At 50.6% G+C, this 20,481-nt stretch overlaps 1 protein-coding gene across 1 annotated transcript; it reads right to left on the bottom strand.

Annotated features, from left to right (window-relative positions):
* Nucleotides 1–5,326: 5,326 nt before the first annotated feature.
* On the bottom strand, nt 5,327–12,651 carry LOC130862036 (class II histocompatibility antigen, M beta 1 chain). The gene is made up of 6 exons (XM_057751406.1): nt 12,408–12,651; nt 9,794–10,075; nt 8,177–8,461; nt 6,211–6,327; nt 6,034–6,069; nt 5,327–5,686 (listed from the first exon to the last, which is right to left on the bottom strand). The coding sequence occupies exons 1-6, from the start codon at nt 12,460–12,462 to the stop codon at nt 5,676–5,678; spliced, it is 786 nt and encodes a 261-aa protein (XP_057607389.1). The 5' UTR covers nt 12,463–12,651; the 3' UTR covers nt 5,327–5,675.
* Nucleotides 12,652–20,481: the final 7,830 nt, after the last annotated feature.

Raw genomic sequence — 20,481 nt, 5'->3', positions numbered from 1 at the left:
TTGCTGTCTCAAATTCTAGATTTCAGGAACACTGACCCCGTTTGCCCCATGACAGGAAGGGGGCTACAGAAATGCTCCGTAGTCACAGAACCAAAGGGAGTCATGAAACAAGCTGTGGTGGGGACATCCGGACAAGCACTCTAGAGTGAAGAAGCCTCTGCTCTGCTGCAGATTTCGGGTTCCAGCCTACTTGGAGTTGGAGGCCAGCAGTTTGCTAAGTTAATACAAACCAAAGATTCTCTTCCTGATAGTTGGAAGGACATGTGGTGGTCAGCTTTAACCGACGACTTGACGCACTCACGATAACCTGGGGAGAGACTCTCAACAAAGCATTCCACACTGGGCGGCCTGTGGGCACGTTTGTGGGGATTGTCTTATGAGTTAACTGATGTGGGAAGACCCAGCCCACTGTGGGTGGCACCATTCCCTAGACAGACGTCCTGAAGTGTGCAAGAGCAGAGGAGCTGAGTGTAAGCAGGGGAGTAAACATACTGTCTGCTCTTGACGACAGGTGTGAAGTGACCGGCTGTTTCCAATGGCTGCCTCGATGTCCCCACAGTGATGGGTGACACCTGGAATCATACGCAGGCATAACCCCTCCCTCCCGTGCTGCTTTTTGTCAGTGTATTTCCTCACCACAGCCGAAGTTCCAGCAGGACAGGATGTCACATCAGCTGCAGAGATGGACTCCGTACGGCTGTTAGGACACTAAAGATAACACAAGATAGGTTTGACTCCAGATCCGCTCCACAGCTCTCCACAATCAGGAAGTTCCAATCAGTCAACCAACCTTACAGAATCGTCAACATGGTAACGGGGGGGGGGGGTATTCAAATAGCGTTGTCTCGTGTCCACTGACACCTGCAGAGGTACCAGATCCACAGCCCAGAAACAGCACCCCACAAAGGGAGAATTTAAATTTTCATTTAAAAATCACTAACACATGATAGCCTGTAGGTGTCAGCAAAGACTGACCAGGAAAAGCGGCTGGCAGGAGCAGAGAGGTTTTCAGGGGTCTGCCTTGTGTCTCTTTCCCCTCTGTGAGCCGTGTTCTCTAACTCTCTCCCTCCCTTCCTCCCTCTCTCCTCCCTCTCTCCTCCCCCCCCCCTCTCTTTGTTATCATAAGCCCCCAACCAAATGCAACCCTGGATATTCCTTGATGACTTTTGTTCACATGGCTAACCAGTTTGAGGAGTCTGGGTTTGGATCTCACTGTGGGCACCACACAAACACAAGCCTGGGAAGGGATGTTAGAATTCTGGCTTCCATGCATCTGGCCACAGTACCAGGAAGGTGCATCTTTACAGTCTGAAAAAGATGGAGCCAAGCAGGTCAAAGAGCAGTCTTGGGGGGCAGGGGTGAGGATATGGCCAGTTGGCGAGCTGCAAGGGGTGAAGATGTGGCCAGTTGGTGCACTGTTTTCCTGGTGTGCAGGAAGCTCTGGGTTTGATCTCCAGGTGTAGTGGGGGATCAGCTCAGGGTCGTCCTTGCTACCTAGAGACTTCAAGGCTACCCTGGGCTATATGAGACTGGGAGGTGAGAGGCAAGGTAGCTAATGGGTTAAGGGCCTCCCTATGTAGCTCTGGCTGTCCTGGAACTCACTCTGTACCGGGGCTGGCCTCAAACTCACAGAGATCCTCCTGCCTCTGCCTCCCAAGTTCACCACCACTCCCAGCTTTGGGTTACAGTCTTTTATAGCCGCCGCTACTCTCTGTGTTTTGTAGCTACCTCTGCTTGTTAACACGGCCCCGCTGAAACAGTCTCTTGGTGTATTTATGCTAACTCATGCGTGCTATGGCTTGTGAGTGGAAGCCAGGGGACAGCTTGTGGAGTTGATTCCCTTCTTCCACACTGAGGGTCCTGGGAATGGAACTCGGGTCAACAGCCTTGGGGTCAAATGCCTTTGCCTACTCAGCCGTCTTTCTGGCCTTAGGAACCGTTTTGTAAACGTGTGTTTTGTCCTTGTACAGACACCCGAGGAAGGTCTCTTTGGAGCTACTGTTGGCACTTGGCCAATTTTGGTGAACCCACCAGGACTGTTTCTGTCATTGGAGGGTGGTTGTTTTTGTACAACTTGGATTTGAAAAGTCGACCCAGAATTTTAGGGCTCAATAGTCGATAGAACTTAAGTTACTCCAAGGAGACAGATGTCTGATGTGCCCTAGAGTTTTGGAGCTTTTAGTTCCGCTGGCAGAGTGTACAGTCCCTTAATGTCATTGTTATCAACAGGAACAAAGTGATCCAGTTGGCTAGGTGTGGTTAATAACTTTTCTTAGTAGAAAGTATTGGTTTTGGTTCTAGGAGTTTAGGTCAACTTACCCTCCCCGGGGGACTCCCTTAGGTAGCTTTAAAATAGGGCTCTGTCCAGCCAAAATCTGGAAATACTTTAAGCCAAATTATTGTAGACAATAAGAGATGTCTTTGGGGACCTAGTGAGAATTTGAATATTCTCAAGCGTGAAGACTTGCTTTGAATAAAGTAGGAGGTTTGGGTCAGCAACAATCACAACAAAACTGTGGTTAGCACAGGACGTAGCCCCACATGCCTCAAGATCAGCTTCCTCACCACATAAGAAAACAGACCACGGGGGATGCTTAGTTTTTAAAAGCTTTTTAACATTAAAATTTTTTTAGGATATATATGAGTCAAGTGTGGTGATTCACACCTTTAATCCCTGCCCTGGGGAAGCAGAGGCAGATGGGTCTCTGAGTTCGAGGCTAGCCTGGGCTACAGAGCAGCAGTGCTTCCCCACCCAGGCATTTTCCCCTTGGTTGAATCTCTCTGTCTGCGCAGCCCTCGCTATAGGGTAGGATTCATGTTTCACTGCTCGTGGAAGTAGCTTCCTGGGGGCTCACACAGAGGTGAGCCTCTCACTCCTTAGATTTACCTATCCGTTCACATGAAAGGGCTCGAGATGCTGGGCTATCGCGCCTCAAGTGTGTCTCCACAGCTGAGCCGAATGAGGTTCCTTCTAAACCAGCACCGGGCTAACACGGTAGAGAACCTTGGTGTCTCTGTGATGAGGTGCTCAGAAAATTCCTAAGCTGAACAGAAGTCCCATTTATTAATTGTTTCTCTCAGTGTGTGTGCTGCTGGGGTTCTATTTAGGAAGTGGTTCCCTGTGCCAATGCGTTCAAGTGTGCTTCCCACTTTCTCTTCTGTGAGGTTCAGTGTGGCTGGTTTTATGTTGAGGTCTTTGATCCATTTGGACTTGAGTTTTGTGCATGGTGATAGATATGGGCTATTTTCATTCTTCTACATGTTGATAACCAGTTATACCAGCACCACTTGTTAAATATGCTTTCTTTTTTCCATTTGATATTTTTTGCTTCTTTGTCAAAAATCGGGTGTTCGAAGATGTGTGGATCGATATCCAGGTCTTCTATTCGGTTCCATTGGTCCTCCTGTCTGTGTTTATGCCAATACCAGGCTGTTTTCAGTACTGTAGCTCTGTAGTAGAGTTTGAAGTCAGGGACTGTGATGCCTCCAGAAGTTCTTTTATTGTACAGGATTGTTTTGGCTCTCCTGAGTTTTTTGCTTTTCCATATGAAGTTGAGTACCATTCTTTCGAGGTCTTTGAAGAATTGTGCTGAGATTTTAATAGGCATTGTGTTGAATCTGTCAAAATATCATAATCTTTTAAAAACACTAAAAAATGCTTAGAAATGAATAAAACCTTAAGCACTGGGAATTTGGCATAATTTTGTTGCTGTTAAATGCAGGACTTGTGGGGAAAGAAAGACATTGCAGCAGGTATGGCGGAAACCAATCTTAGAGGGAAATGGTCACCTTTAAATATGATTAACAGGAACCAAAATAAAAAAAAAAAGAGTAGTGTGAGCTAAGCACAGGTGAAGCGGGAAGGAAGTGAGAAGATAAGAATAGCAAAGCAAAGCGCTGAACTCGGAGCAGTGAGGGATCAATGCACACAAAAACTGGAAACCACACATAGACGTGTGTTCCAGGAAAGAGGGTGAGGAGCCGGTGCACCCCACTCTGGTGTAAGGAATCTGCATCGCAGAAACGAGCAAGGAAGCACACGAGAGCAGAACATCTTCTGTGCTTCATAAGACGTGTATATACGAACCTGAGTAAAGGCGCAGTAAACGGTGAGCGGACGGGCATGGGGGCTGCGGGGTGCTTCACAGACTGGGGCCAGAGAGGTGGCTCAGCAGTTAAGAGCACTGACTGCTCTCCCACAGGACCTGAGGCCAACTCCCTCCTCCCTCAGCACACACCGCTGCTCATTGGCCATCTTTGTGATCCCTGCCCAGATCCACTTGAATTTTGGTTTCTCCATCTTTTGGCAGAGGAGAAAAGCGTGGCTGGAGTGGGGAGCGTCGCTTGGGAGAACACAGTGACTTTGGATGTCAGAGGGCTACCACCCTCTCCCCTAGACCTCACACACATTGAAACCATCTAGGGCAGAAGGGTCTGTGAGCTGATCCCGGGTCCTCTGGAAGAGTAGCCAGTGCTCTTAGCCACTGAGCCATCTCTCCAGCCACACCTTTCTTTTTCTGGCCAGCAGCTGACTTCCCAACTCTAATTCCAAAAGCAACTTCACAGACCAACTTTCTACAGCCAGCTGTGTCTCCACTGGAAAACAGATGTCTCCAGACGGTCCCCTCTGCTCTAAAGAAGCAATCGCCCCTTCCCTATTGACGCTATGGGAGGAACAACCCGAACACTGAGCGGGAACCGCAGAGACCACTGCTGTGGGCTTGGGGAATGCTGGGTGCATTCACGGCTCTTTACATAAGTGATCATAAGATCACTCACAGGTTGGCAAGGTGGATCAGTGAGTGGAGACACCCACTGCCAGGCGAACAACCTGAGCTCAACCCCTAGAACCCACAGAGTGGGAGAAGAGAACCCACTGCTGCAAACTGTGCTCTAACCTCTAGATGCATGCAGTGGCAAGTGCCCTGGAATGTGCATGTCACACACATACACACACACACCACTCGTACACGTGTGAGTGCACACACACACTCCTCACATACATGCACACACATGGACACATGCACCTATACACACACAGTAAATAAAATGCAGTTTCAAAAGGCCTCTTATGAACTAAGCTGTTAGCCCCTCCCTCTCCCTCACACGGTGACTCCATCTCATTACAGTTTAATTTCTTCTTACGAATTATGATTTCAAAAGCTGCCTGCAGATGTTTCATACAGGAAGCTGCCTGCAGATGTTTCATACAGGAGAGATACTGGGCGGTGCCACTGGCTATGTCACAGGAGAGGATCGACTTCAGCCACACTCTGCTGCCATCCCTTCTCCAAAGCCACAACAAACTTGAGGAAGGCCAGTAATTCCAGCAGTTTATTTCTTAGGCATGGTCACTTACAACATATTGCCATCTGTCATGGGGTGGGGCCTTCTGGAGGGCCTTGAAGCCCCTCTTCCAGAGGGTCCTGACCCCTCCTCAGATCACCTCGCCTCAGAAAGAGCCTGGGACAGCGACTAGATTATGAAACACCTCCAGGCTGCCCGGGACAGCGACTGGATTATGAACACCTCCAGGCTGCTAATATTTACACGGGGACGGGGAACCAAGTAGAGGAAATTATGACGTAAAAAAGCGGGGTGTCCTGAAGACGTTGGAACCCATGGAGGCATCCTCAAGATTCTTGAATCTCCTTCTCTGTGTGGGATTCTGTCCTCTAGTGCCGTCCTGGAGACAATAGGAACCAGAGTGAGAGAAGATGGTCCGACAGACCAGCATCTGTCCGTGTGACCCCCACCCCTGACGCCAGAGGCTTCAGACACTGACAGCGCCAACACCCAGCTACCATGACAAAGACAAAGACATGACCGCCAGATCCTCCTCACAGGTACCCTGCGGGATCAGAGAGGGAACTCAGGTTCCCTTCTTCCATCTCTAGAACCATAGCAGCTTGAGTGTGATGTCTTCACCCAACCACCCCCTTTGATAAATGGTCCTTGCTCTGAGCACCATTAACGGAACACAGCACCCCACCCCTTCAGGGTCAGTGAGCCCCATATCAACAGGAATGGTACCTTCTGGGTAAGTGGATCCAGGGAGAGGAATGTAGCCTAGAAGAGGAAGACACTGATTAGACCAGTCCTCGTGGATGAAAGAATCGAACTCTTTACAGCAGAAGACATGGAAATGAGAGAACGGAGCACAGACAGAGACTGAGAACGGGAGGCTGGGAGGGCTCGGGGGTCACTCACTGGAGAAGCGAGACTTCCGCCAGCTGTAGAAACCAAGACAGAAGATGATGAAGCCCAGGCCCAGGGCGGTTGCAGACACAGAAACCTTCACCGTCTGGATGGGGGACAGCCCGACCGCTGCAAAGTAAAGGAGAACCCTTAGAACTAATGTCTACAGCTTAGCCTCAGGCTACTCGGTTTCCTTCGGCCTGCACCTACAAGGGTCAAAGGCCTTTATTCTTTGACCCTTATCCCCAGCATCCAGCCCGGAGAGTCTGATGCTAACCAACTCACTCGCAAGAAAATGGCTTTTTTTGACCCCATCATCCACTTCCAGACAGCCCTGGGGAACCTGTTTACCCAGAATTACCTCCCAGTTCTGTCTCCCAATCCCCAGTTCTCCACAGCCTCCCTCTCCCCAGGTGGAGACTCTCAAGGCATTCTCTGTGGCTCCTCCACTGCCAGGGCACCCTCCCCAGCAGCCAGGGGTCCCTCACACCCATGGTAATGTTAACTCCCATCTCTGCTCTGAGCAGCTTCCTATTAGAAGGTCTCCTTTCTCTGCAGGCCTCCAAGTTCCCACGGTAAGAGTCCTCTACATCCACATTGCCCACATCTCCCTCCATCCCGCCTGCCAGAGATGCTTCTATCTGGATATAGTCCACCTGGATTCTTGCCCCATCACCAAAGGAACTTGTTGCACGCCCCACAAAGGAGACCGACCCTGGGAAGCTCAAGGGCATGTGTGTCCCCACTCTCCTCTTGCTTCCCACCTGTTCTGGCTAGTCCTGTGTCAGCTTGACTCAGGCTAGGTTCATCTGAGAGATGGGAACCTCAACTGAGAAAAGGCCTCCATGAGATCGGGCTGCAGCTGCAAGCCTTTAAGTCATTTTCTTAGCTAGAGATTGATGGGGGAGGGCTCAGTCCACTGTGGTGGGGCCACCCCTGAGCTGGTGGTCCTGGGTTCTATAAGAAAGCAGGCTGAGCAAGCCATGAGGAGCGGGCCAGTATACGGCGCCCTCCATGGATCCTGCTTTCAGGTTGCTGCCCTGTTTGAGTTCCCGTCTTGACTTCCTTCAATGATGGACCAACGCAAGCCAAATAAACCCTTTCCTTCCAACTTGCTTTTGGACGTGGTGTTTCATCACAGCCATAGTCACCCCAACCTGGACACCATCCACTCCCAGGGACCCACTAAAACAGACACACACTCTCCACAGGGGAACCGACTCCCTGACTCTCTACCTGCCCTTCCCTTTCCTCATTTTTCTAAGATTTATTTATTTATTTTATGTTCACATGCCAGAAGAGGGCACCAGATCTCATTACAGGATGGCTGTGAGCCACCATGTGGTTGCTGGGAATTGAATTCAGGTCGTCTGGACGAGCAGGCAATGCTCTTAACCACTGAGTCATCTTCTTTTCCAACAATCTCCAAATCTGTATGCACCCCCTCATTATGTATGCACCCCCTCATTACCTTTACGTACCCCCAGTCCTAGGGTTCAAACAGTGTCAGTGAGTTCTTTATCAACTAACCCTTCACGTGTCCACCAAATGTCTACAGCCATGGCTTCATCCCCTTAGGCTCAAAAGAGGCTGCCCAAATCCAGCAGAGCCCTACACCGAGAGAAAAGCCCTTCTTCTTCAGTCTTCATCTCTTTTTCCATGCCCAGTCCTGACAAGATGGCTGAATATTAGGAAAACTAAAACAGCCAATTCCAGAGCTTTGTTCCGGAAGTGTCATCAAACCTACATTCTTCTGGGGAGACAATCGGCCTCTCCTCTCTCTCTCAAACTGATGGATGACATCCACGCCACAACTCATCTGTCCTTTAGTCCATGGCCCTAACTCGGCTGCAAACCCTTAGACTTCCCATCCCAGCATCCCTTTCTCTACCACGTACCAGGCATCTCTCCACGTCTCACTTGGCCAAATACCGATGTCCCTCTCCCAACCACCAACATCCCAGTTCCCACCACTTACTCCAGTCCTGATGGACTGGCTCGGAGGTCCCTTCGTGCTGTACCACACAGGTGTAGATGTCCCCGTAGGAGGGGGTTAAGGCTAGGTAGGAGACAGTCTGGTATGTCCAGTCTCCGTTGGTCTGGGCAATCCTCTCTCTGTTGTTGTGAGGCATGACAAGGTGCCCGTTTTTCATCCACATGATGCTCACGTCCGCTGGATAGAAGCCCCACACATAGCAGGCCAGCATCACGGGCTCCCTCGTGTTAACCGGAGCAGTCTGGGCTACTTGAACAGATGGCGGTCCTGCATGGGAGAAACAACTGTGGTTTGAAAGTCCCATTTCGTCCCTTCAAAGGCTTCTACAGCCACCAAGTGAGAGAGAAAGGGTGCGTCCCCACCTGGCTGGATTTCTCTTTCTCTCTGGTTGCCCCTTTCTTTCTCCCTCAAAGTCATGTTTGATTACAGTTGGCAAATGCCGCCTGGGCCACAAGCTGTCTGGACAGTATCTGTGTTTATCTCACATGGGTACATGCTGTGTGTTTTCTGAGATGGAGTCTCATACAGCCCAGGCTAGCCTCACACAAACAATGTAGCTGGGGATGGCCCTAACTCTTAGTTTCCTGCCTCCTCGCAAGTGCTGGTACCATAGGCCTGCACGACGGTGCCTGGCAATGGGATTATTGAGATCATCATCGTCTACCAGGTTATCCCCCAAGTGACTCTCCTGCTTGCCTCTATCAGAGTATTTTTTGAGCAATATTTTAGTGAAAATACAAGAATTTATGTTAAAATACAAACTCCCTTGCCTTCACCTAAGGTATTTTCTCCTTGTCTAGAGTGGGACCCAGGGATTTGTAGCCAAGTAACACTGAAAAGGCGGCTCAGAAACCGTATCTTATGACACAATTCTCTGACCTATGGAGATCTTCAAAGTTTACTTATACAACTTTAAGCCATTCTCATGAGCTGTTCTCAGTGTAAAGGATTCGGGGAGGAAGAGAGCTGGCATTGGAATCCCCTAAACACCTCTAGATGTACCCACGCCTGCACTCATTCCAAACACCAAAATCTGAGCTAAAGAACCAGGAACAAGCCAGGCTGGGGATCCAGACCTGTAATTCCAGCTAACTGGGAGGCTGAAGCTGGAGAGTCACAAGTTCAAGGCCAACTTGGACAACTTAGAGAGACCCTGACTCGGAACAAATAGGAAGAAGGGGTCTTGGACATAGCCCAGCAGTGGAGCGTTTGCCGGGTACATGCAAGGCCCCAAGTTCAATCCCCGGTAGTGAAAAAAAAATTCTTTGACTAAAACAAATAAAAATAAGAGGCAGGAACATTTTGGGGAAAGTCACTGGGGTTTCTGACTCAGCCCTAACGTGCCAAGGTTCCTGCTTCTGGGCCTCGTCAGTTCCTTCTCTTTATACCTCCCATCCTGCGTCTTCTGTTCCGTCTCCATCAGCCACACTGCTCCCCTCGCTGTCCAGCCTCCCACTTCCTGCATTCAAGGTCCACACCGTTTCTCCTGCTCAGGTATCAAACCCTTGACGCTCAATGATCTACTTGTCCTCTGCCCCCACCCCACCAGCTCTGCTTCTGACGGCCCCTCTGCACCCCCTCTGCACCCCCTCTGCTCACTTGTTCTGTGAGTCAGTGCATTCCAGAAGGGCCTGGTGTGCGCGGCACAGTCCTGAAGCCCTTTGCCCAAGCGCTGGAGTAGCTGTTCATCTTTGTTGAGGTAATTTGAGATGAATTCAGCCAACTTATAGAGCACCCCAAATTCACAGGGGGCTATTTTTCCTTGCTCTGGATCCCAGCAGGCCAGCAGATCTTTGTTGAAGGAGATACAGTACGTGAAGTCTTGTGGGTTCCCATCGTCATCCAGCAGGCATGTGCTCTCCACGTGGGCCACAAAGCCCCCTGGAGGAGCCAGAAAACTTCCGTCAGTGTCTGCTCGCTGTGTGGCACCATTGCAAATACCATCTCTGCACAAAGTTCCTAAAACCTAACTGCTTGAGTGGTGAGCAGGGAGAGGATGCATTTTCTGTCCTAACATCTGATCTTTAAGGTGTTTCTGGACAGGGCTCTGAATCCCTGGGAAGTGGGTGACCACAGGGTCTCTTTTTCTAGTGGGGTAAATCTTAATAGAATCTTGGGGTGGGGCCTGACCGTGGAAAGACTGAGCCATGACTAGAGGCCTGAGATTCGTATCTCCATCCTTGGGGATGGGTACTGGAGGCTGGGTTAAAAAATAATTCCTGTCTATTTGATGAAGCCTAAAAAACCCAAATTATAGGGTTCTGACACCTTCCCAGTAGACAAACACATCCGCATGTGGGGGGAGTGGCTGACCCCACTGCCTCTGAGGGTCTGGACTTCCTCCTATAAACCCCCGACTGATCTCTAAAATACTCCTCGTGGGGCTGGAGATGTGGCTGAGTGGTTGAGAGCATGTGCTCTTCCTGCAGAGGACCAGGGTTCCGACTGCAGCACCCCCAGCCAGCGGCTCACTGTAACCCAATTCCAGGAAGGCTCACACCCTTCTGGGCTCCTCAGACACTACACGGGTGTGGTGCACACACAGACAGGACACACATACAAACACACAGATAAACTCCTGCAATAAGTGAACAATATTAAACTATTCACACAGATTGTTTCTCCTCTCTGTTACCCAAGGGGCTCTAGCTCAGCCAAATAGGGCAGAAGCTGTGGGAGATGCTGGGCTTACGGCTTGAACTTGTGTCTGACGTGGGGAACTGTCTCGTGGGGTTGAGCCTTCAGCCGCTGGTCTGTGTTAACTTCTGTTAGAGTTGGCACTGAACTGGACTGTAGGTTGTCTATCCAGTCCATGAGAATAGGGGTGGGGGCACCCACCCGTCACAGGAGTGTTGAGTTTTTTTTCTGTATTAAGCAGAGAACCCCAGCTGCAGCTGCAGCCAGTCTGGCCAAAATTTCCCACCTCAAGTTGCGCCTGCTGACTACACTGCCACCCTGGGAGCTCCGGCCACGGCAGGAAAGGGGGGAATGACAGCAGCAGAGACATTTTTAGATTCTTTCCTCTAATTTCCAACCTGATACTTAACTATTTTTTAAGACTTATTTATTTTGTTTTATGTATATGGTGTTTTGCCTACATTATGACTGTGCACCACATTTGAGCCTGGTGCCATCAAAGGCCACAAAGGGGGCATCAGATCCCCTGAACCTGGAGTCACAGATGGTTATGAATCACCATGTGGGTGCTGGGTCTTGAACCTGGGTCCTCTGCAAGAGCAGCCAGTGCTCCTAACCGCCGAGCCACCTCTCCAGGCCCTGAAACTAAACTCAGCTCTCGTTGTTCATGTGCAGTGGTCTTAAGTTTTACAACAATACGTTTACATGACTTGGTTTGCCAGGCTTTCTTGACAACAACATCAAACAAAACAAACAGAAACACAGAAAAGTCATTTTAAAGTCAATCCACTTTTCTACCAATATAAAACCATACAACATGGTCAACTTCACACCATCGGAGGCATCCAGGTTGGGAATGAGCTAGAGATTCACGTGCACAAGACTGAAAACGGTCAGCGCACTTCCTCTACACCTGAGACTGGGTGACGGGGAGAACAGCCCGAGGTCCCCGCCCGCGTGCTAAGCCTGGCAGTCCACCCCAAACACAGGCCTTCATAGTAGCTCATTACTGATAGAGAGCTAAAGGGTCAAACGTGTGTGGTGAGCACCGTGGTAATCCCAGCACTGAGGCAGGAGGATTGCCATGAGTTCAAGGCTAGTCTGGCTATACCGTGTGACTCTCTCAGATGAAAGAAAGAGACAGACAGACAGACAAACAAAGGGGAAGGGGAAGGAGAGGAGAGGAGAGGAGAAAACAGAGTCAAGAAAAAGAAGTCAGCCTTGCTCTATGCTGGAAATAGTTCTGACTTTTGACTCCGAACAAGTCTACAGAGCACTTACTACATGCCAGGCGCCACACTGGGACCCAGGATGAAGCAGCACACAGTCCTAACCTACATCCCAGCAGCGGCATCCATTACACAATCTACAAAACTGGCCCATTATTAAAATTGCTGTAAAAACACAGTCCAGTACTGGAGGAGTTGCCGCAGTGGGGAGACTGGATCGTCGGGGGCACTCAGACCTGCTAGCGCAGGACGTGGGGGGTTCCAGAAGGGGACGGAGGTTCCAGGGAGGAGGGTTGGGGGAGGTGGTTCCAGAAAGGGAGGGAGGGTTCCAAGAGGGGATTACTTACCTGCTCCCACACAGCCCAGGCTGAGGCCCAGCAGCAGCGGGAGGAATATAGCCATGTTGCCCTCTCTGAAGGTGCAGGAAGATTAAGCCCCTGGGTGGGATCTTACAGAGACCTCGAGGCCTCTCCTGCCCCAGCCTGGACAAATGTCTCCACGCACTGAGGAAAATACGGTGCCTGTTGCTCCGGTCCCCTGTTCCTTGCTGCAGAAGTGTCCCGGGTCACTCAACCCCCTTTAGATCCTAAATTTACACATTTACTAACTTGACCAACCTGGAACCCAAAGGGAGAGTTGTCAGATTAGCTGGGTAGGCGGGTCAGGCCAATCAGGGAGTGCTTCAGCCTAGCATCACCAGTTACTAGGTAAACCTCCTCGCGCCCTAGGCTTTGAGGACCGGACTGTAGGGGGTTTCCTGAGGTACGTGGGGGCGGTCGCTGAAGCATTCCCAGGATACGCAGGCCTGACCTGCGCATGGGATTAACTTTTTCCCCTTATGACCTTCCAAAAGACCGCTTCTAGACAACCTTCTTGTCTCTGAAAGGGAGGTCACCTAGGAGGTAGTGCGTAACCCCCCCTGTCACTCAGAAGGACACAGGTGGCAGAGGCGGGGCTGTGGGGAAGGAAGGAGGCGCAGAGTGTCAAAGCAAGACTGTGAAAGACAGAAGCATTTAACCGTAGAGAGCCAGGGCGCGGGTCTGGGAACCCACTCCCTCCCGGGGGGTTATCAAGCTCCCTTTCTTCCTAGGCTATAAGAGCTGCTTTGGGAGCCAGGAAACTCTCTTGGCGGAAAGCTGACCACGGACCCAAAGCTCAACTGTCCGCCCCACCCCCAACCTCTCCACTTCCCTGAATGTGTCTCCACACTCCGCTCCGCTCTATCTCCAGCTGGTTTCCGGATTACGAAGGTACTGGAATAGTGAGATGTGACGCTCCTATTCTCCTGGAAAAGACAGCGTCTATCGAACACGCTTTGTGTGTATATATACACATGTGCACACATGTTCCTGTATGAGGGTGTTTGTGTGCCTACAGGCATGCATACACATGTGTGTGAATATATATGAAGGTCACTGGGAGATCCCCCACCTGGTAGGCTGTTGTTGTTTAAGACAGCGTCTGTCACTGGCCTGGAGCTCGCCAGGTAGGCTGGGCTAGCCCGGAAGCCCAGGGATCTACCTGCCCCCCAACCCCGTGCCTCCAGCACTGTGCCCACAGCCATGAATGAACACAACTGGCTCTTTTATTTGTTTAAATACGAGTCGTGGGGCTGAACTCAAGACACTCACCGCGTGCAGAACTTTACCAGCCGCGTCTTCTTCCAGATCCTGCTGTACTTCTGCTTTTGTTTTTGTTTGTTTGTTTTTGTGCTAAGTATTTGGGTTTTTTTAATATTTATTTATTATTTATTATGTATACAATAGTCTATCTGTGTGTATGCCGAAGGCCAGAAGAGGGCACCAGACCTCATTACAGATGGTTGTGAGCCACCATGTGGTTGCTGGGAATTGAACTCAGGACCTTTGGAAGAGCAGGCAATGCTCTGAGCCATCTCTCCAGCCCTTGTGCTAAGTATTTGACCCAGAGCCTCACACATGCAAGGATGGATTTTGAAAGGGCATTGCCTCTTCCAACCAGCTATGAGTTACACCGCTGATAGTCTCTCCTTGGGCATCTAAAGCCTTAAATTGACTCCCCTGCCATCAAAGGGCTTTGAGGCTTCACCCTCTTGTCTCACTTTCTCTTTCTTTTCCTGGTTTTGTTTTGTTGCTTTTAAGCAGGGTCTCACTGTGTAGCCCTGTCTGGCCTGGAATTCAATATGTAGACCAGGCTGGCCTAAAATTCATAGAGATCTTCCTCTCTCTGCTTCCTGAGTGCTGAGATTAAAGGTGTGGCCAACACAACTGACTCAGCTGGGTTTCTGAAACTCTTGGATTTACTAGTGAGCTAAAAAGGGGAAGAGGGACCGTGAGGGAGTCTCTGGACACCACGCTTACCTGGGGTCGCCCAAAGTCCTCGACTCTAGGTGACTTAGGGAGAAAAAGAAAAGCATGGACCACATATAGTCAGAGCCAGTGTCAGGAGCAAGGGCTAGCTGGGGTGACCGTGTCAGGAGCGAGGGCTAGCTGGGGTGACCATGTCAGGAGCGAGGGCTAGCTGGGGTGACCGTGTCAGGAGCGAGGGCTAGCTGGGGTGACCGTGTCAGGAGCGAGGGCTAGCTGGGGTGACCGTGTCAGGAGCGAGGGCTAGCTGGGGTGACCGTGTCAGGAGCGAGGGCTAGCTGGGGTGACCGTGTCAGGAGCGAGGGCTAGCTGGGGTGACCGTGTCAGGAGCGAGGGCTAGCTGGGGTGACCGTGTCAGGAGCGAGGGCTAGCTGGGGTGACCGGCTGACATTCGCCAGATCAGCCCCATTTCCCAGTCTTCCCCAGTCTCCTGCCCTCTCCCTCCTTGGCTATAGACTTAACTCCTAGAATCCGCCAGTGGGCGAAGCTGCTGGGGAGCCAGAATGGATGTGATGCGCTCCAACACTGTCCCAGACACTGTCCTAGGGTTGGTTTGGGGTTTTTGTTTGTTGGTTTCAGACAGAGTTTTCTGTGATCCAGGACAGCCTTTGAATTCACTGCATAGCTCCCTGCCAGGTGCTGAGAGTGCAGATGCGGGAATCCAGACAGCTCTAAGTAGGTCTTCTGTCTTCTTTCTCATTTAATATTGAGATGTGTTAGTTGTCTGCCTCTTCAGAATGAAAACCAGTCTGGAGGTTCACAGCTCAAGTTTAGAGGCTTCAACACCTTTCCTTATACAACTCCTATGCACGCATGCACACACACACATACATACATACATACACATACATACATACATACACACAGACACATACACACATACATACACACAGACCATACACACACATATATTTATACACATAGACCATATATATGTAGCGCGCCAAGGCGCTCTGCGCACCATGGCGCTGTCAGCTGTCATGTTCCGATGTAGCGCGCCAGCGCTTTGCGCACCTCGGCGCTGTCAGCTGTCATGTTCACAGGGTCTGGCACTAAGCCCGTTGCCGCTATTTGCTAGTGTCCCTAGCAGTAAACAACTTCTGCACACGCTCGCTACCGGCCCAAGAGTGGTTTGAATCCACCTATCAATTGCTCACACGTCTTGCTCACGCAATTGCATCAGTGTGGGCCGAGCCAATCAAGCAATGACACATCATAGACCAGGCGCCTATATATTCCCCCGCGCGGTCGGGCTTGGGGTCTTTTCGCCTCCATCTTATCTTCAGTCTTCTGCGCTCCAATAAAGTACGTTCCAAGAAGAATCCTGTTGTGGTCGTCTTCTCTGCTGGCAGAGTTGCGCGCCGCATATATACATGCTCACACACATACATACACACACTCACACACATATACACACATACATACATACATATGCACATATGCATACATATATACACATATGCACAGACCATACACACACATACACACACATGCAAGCACACACTACAGAAAAACACAAATGTATACACTGATACACACATATACACATGTACATACACATACACACACGGACACTATACACACACATATATATACACACTCACACGCACTTGCACACACACAGACACACACACCACAAGCTATGCCCACGCACTCACTTCATCCTGGGCTGGGATGAACCAAAATAACGGAAGTTCATGATACAGCTGTTAAGAAAAGGAGGAAGAGAGGAGCCACTGTCCACCCAACCCTTCCCTCCACCGTCCACCCAACCCCTCCCGCCACCGTCCACCCCAACCGCCCCGGCTCAGAGTTCTTTCTGCTCTGGGAGTCTCAGGCTCTTCTACTTGCTGTTAAGACAACTTCAGAACAGTGTGGCTCCCAGCCACCACCTTTCCCAGAATGCCTTCCTCCCCTTGCAGGAATCAGCGCTTGGCACCCTTTTCTGCGTCCCCACTTCCAGCCCTGAGAGAAACCCTACTGTGCCTGCACCCTCGTGGGCATGGCCATAGCGGAGACTACGTGGAGTCCCCTCCGGTGTCCAGCTCTCTACCCCAGCAGTCAAAGGAGATATGAAACCTCCTGAGATACCACAGGAAGCAGTAGGAGATTTCACTTCCATATTCATGTGAAAATGGGAGGGAGGTTTTTAGAGTCGGAAAACCCAGAGACCTGTGCTCAGCAAAGCGGTTCCTCGCTCCCCTGGCCCCTCCTCTGTTACAGATGCAACTGTGATCTCCCAGTTGGTTCGGGCACCTCGGCTGCCCTGTCCTCTGTCACTTTATCATTACACAGGAACAGGACCCCCAGCCAGGGTCCCATGTGCTTTCAGCGCCTGTATGTGAAGACCCACACACTGAGTCCTCAATCCCCCCCACCTCCCCGAGAGACACACACACACACCGCGCACAGCCTCGTTCCCACATGCCTGCAGTGGGTAACCCTGGGGTTTATGTGCAACTTATTAATATAGGGAATCATCTGCCATAGCTGGGAAATATGGGCTCTCAGCCCCACATCATCCCACCTGAGGCCAGCAGGAAGCGGAGGAACTCCTGCCGTCAAAGCTAGTTAGCAGGAAGGCCGGAAGAGAGAAGAGAGGGCATCTCCGTGGAGGGGGAGAACCCTGGCTAGCAGGCTGGGTTCAGCAGGAAGGGGGAGGCACTAGCATCCAGTCCTGGCATCACTGAGCTCCCAAGCCTGGCAGGGCTGTGCCGTTGGGCGTGTATAAGGGGATGGGGCTGTTGGAAACAGAAGCAGGTGCCGGTATTGATACCGTCACTGGAGCTGGACATGGAGGGAAGTTACAGATGTGGCTTGAGTGTGACCTTAACCATATGGATCTCTTCTAGGCATTTCCTAAATTCATTCTCTGTAAGCTCACAGCTTCCTCTTCTGGACACATGGTTTTAACTCAAGATCCCATTTTATGACAGAAAAAAATGCTGGACCAGTCAATCCCTTACCATATAAAACCAGCAGCGGGGACCAGATCACAGGGCTCTGACAGCTAGAATTAAACAACTATGCTCAGGGAGTCAGGGAGTTAATGGCACGCAGACTTCACTGGTGAATGGCCAACTGGAAAACTTTTTTTTTTTTTTTTTTTTTTTTTTGTGAGACAGCCTCCCCGGTGCTAGGATTACAGGTGTGTGCCACACTGCCCGGGAGAAGCATTTTCTATATCTATCCTGTCCCAAGTCACTGCATAGAATAGCTTGTTCCCAGAAGTTAACAAAAGAAAAAAAGAAACCTAAAAATACAGTTTTAAAATTGGCAGAATAGTGTGGTGTGGTGACGGAATCCAGAAACCCCAGCACTTGGGAGGTGGGAGCTGGGATCAGGAATCCAGGGTCATCCAAGCTACATGAGACTCTGTCTCAAAAATGACAAAAGCTGACAAAAATGTCTAAATCTGTAACTGAAAGAGAAAGGAACCATGGAGAGGTGTTCAGCCTCATAACCAATATAAAAAACCCCAACTCTAAGAGATTCTACCAGCACCCACCTCACTACCAGTCACTCCTGGTGTTAGCGGGACAATAGCAGCCATCTTGCTCTAATAACCACTCTCTGGGCTCTGAACTGAGAATTGCAAACTTGTTGATAAAAAGTCATGATCAGGAAACAGTATCATTACCCTGAAAAGTCTGCCCTTGAGAGTTGGAATAAAGATACAGTAGGCGCGGGGCTGAGTGTGGGCTGGACTGGCGTTGGTTGAGACAGGAACAAGCTACAGTGAAGATAGGCATGACTCCACCAGGGAAGAATGAGAAATTTGCCCAAAATTGGGATTCCTGCCGGGTAGCTTTTCTGCTCTAGGAGAAGGTGCCACCACATCTAGGCAATCCCAGCACTTGGGGGAGGAGCAGGAGGAACAAGAATTCAAAGCTGTCCTCAGCTACACTGGGAGTTCAAGGTCTACAAGGAATTTCAACTCAACGGGAGAGAGAACCGGGCTGACGACAGCTCAGGATGCGTCTAGATTAAGCTGGGGTACCCCTGAGTGCTCTACAGGGGCGCACATCCCTCCAATTGATCCAGAAGCTAAGCCTGGCTGATGAGAGAGGCAAACGGAGTGGTACCCGCCTGTAATCCCAGCAGCTGGGGGTGCAGGATGCAGGATAGATGATGGATGATGAGGAGCAGAGGGTGAGGGTTATTACCCCAGCTGGGGACCTTATCACCCACTCACTTGATCAATGACATTTCCTCCAAGCCTGTCATCTGGTGGAGCAGGAACTTGAGGCTCGGGGAGGTGTTAGCTAGAGTTAGATACAGCAGGTAAGAATCCGGGAGGTGCCACGTGTTTAATCTACTCGGGAGGTAGAGATGGTGGATCTCTGTGAGTTCAAGGCCAGCCTGGTCTATATGATAAGTTTCAGGTTGGCCAGAGCCATACAGTGAGACCCTGCCACAAAAAAATTAATAATAATAATAATAGTAAGTAATAGTAATAATAAAAATCAGTTTTAAGCTTTGATTGGCAAGAAATAGCTGGATACATTTGAAGTAGAACAGAAACCAGAAAGCAGTACGGACCAGATCCACAAAGGTAAAAGGAGAACAAAAACAAAACCATCTCCAAGGGAGAAAATCAAATAGAGGTGAAACGGACTGGAGAGACGGCGCAGCGGTGAGGAGCACTGGCTGCTCTTCCGGAGGAACCAGGATTGATTCCAACACCCACACGGCGGCTTACGTCCGTGTGTAGTTCCAGGACCAGGGCGCCTGATGCCTCCTTCTGCTTCTGAGGGCACCAGACATGCATGTGGTACACAGACGTATGGACAGGTCAGACACACACACACACACATAGGCAGGTCAGACACCCATACACACACACAGGCAGGTCAGACACCCATACACACACATAGGCAGGTCAGACACCTATACACACACAAGTTTTTAAAAATTAAAGAAATTGAGAGGCGGAAGGGATTTTCTGGCGTCCTTAGGTTCTGTGGCGCTGCGGACAGACGGCAACAACGCTGTCTCCTGCCCATTCTCCCCGTGAAGGTCTTCTCAGCATTCGTCAGGTACTAAGATTCACAGGAGGACTGGCAGTGCTGGCCAGTGGTTAGAGCGCTTACCCAGCATGCATGAGGGGCTGGCAGCTAAAGCTCTGAGTTCTGATCCCCAGAGCCCATGGAAAGGCCAGGGAGACATGGTGGCCCACTGGTAAATCCAGCCTCAGATGTCAGAGAGAGGCAATGCTCAGAGGAGGCTGGCTCGCAAGACCAGTCACGTCGGTGAGCTCTAGGCTTGAATGAGAGCCTCTGTCTCAGTGTGGAAGGTGGAAGGAGGAAGGAGGAGAGAGGATTCCTTTATCTACCTCCCATATGGCTGTGTAACCACACACACGTGCAAAAGCGTGTGTACATGTGGAAAATGAAAAGAGAAGACAGAGCACACACACACATACACACACACACACACACACACACAACAGTCGTTGGGGTTACAACAGCTCCTCAGGGGACACCATTGCTATCCTTCACTGACGTGAAGAACAGAGACAGCAAGTCACTCATCCAAGAGCACACAGTGAAACACGGACAGCCGTGCATTCCCACGGTCTTTGTCAGGCAGTACAGGCTCTTAGAAATGACATGGTCCAGGCGAAGAGCCAAGGCCTGGGACGAACTGGATGGTTTCCCTTAGACTCTGATACAGTATGAAAATCAGAGGTGGCCTTGCCAGTACCAAGCTAACTTCATGAGTTAGGCTCAGCTGCCGCCAGAGCCACCCCCACACAGCCGTGGTCGTGTGCCGCCAGCCCCCACCGTCCGCCTGGGACAGTGCCCCACAGCCGCCCTGAGAGAGTTCCTGAGGGGACTGAACATGTACTTGGAAGACATGTGCTTCTCTGCCCTTGCTGGCTGTTCTGCTTCACCTCAGGATCAAAGAGAACGGCTGTACTGAAGTGATCAGACCAATCAGAGAGCAGCTCGAGGCAGGCCCTGCTATCCCTGAGCTGATTTCCCAGGGGGCTGAAAATCAAACAGCTTCACTGGCGACACAGCACGGAGGGAACCCAAGGCACATGCAACTCCTCAACCTCTTTATTGGTTAT

Source organism: Chionomys nivalis, chromosome 19, assembly GCF_950005125.1.
Source record: "Chionomys nivalis chromosome 19, mChiNiv1.1, whole genome shotgun sequence".
Lineage (NCBI taxonomy): Eukaryota > Metazoa > Chordata > Mammalia > Rodentia > Cricetidae > Chionomys > Chionomys nivalis.
This window is presented reverse-complemented; position numbering and strand designations above follow the sequence as displayed.

Excerpts from the sequence above, each read along its gene's own strand:
- LOC130862036 (XM_057751406.1), bottom strand. The coding sequence starts at position 12,462 with ATGGCTATATTCCTCCCGCTGCTGCTGGGCCTCAGCCTGGGCTGTGTG. Across the intron at positions 10,076-12,407 it reads CCTGGGCTGTGTGGGAGCAG|GGGGCTTTGTGGCCCACGTG; the intron begins GTAAGTAATCCC and ends TGGCTCCTCCAG. Across the intron at positions 6,328-8,176 it reads GCCAGTCCATCAGGACTGGA|CGGTCGGGCTGTCCCCCATC; the intron begins GTAAGTGGTGGG and ends TTTACTTTGCAG.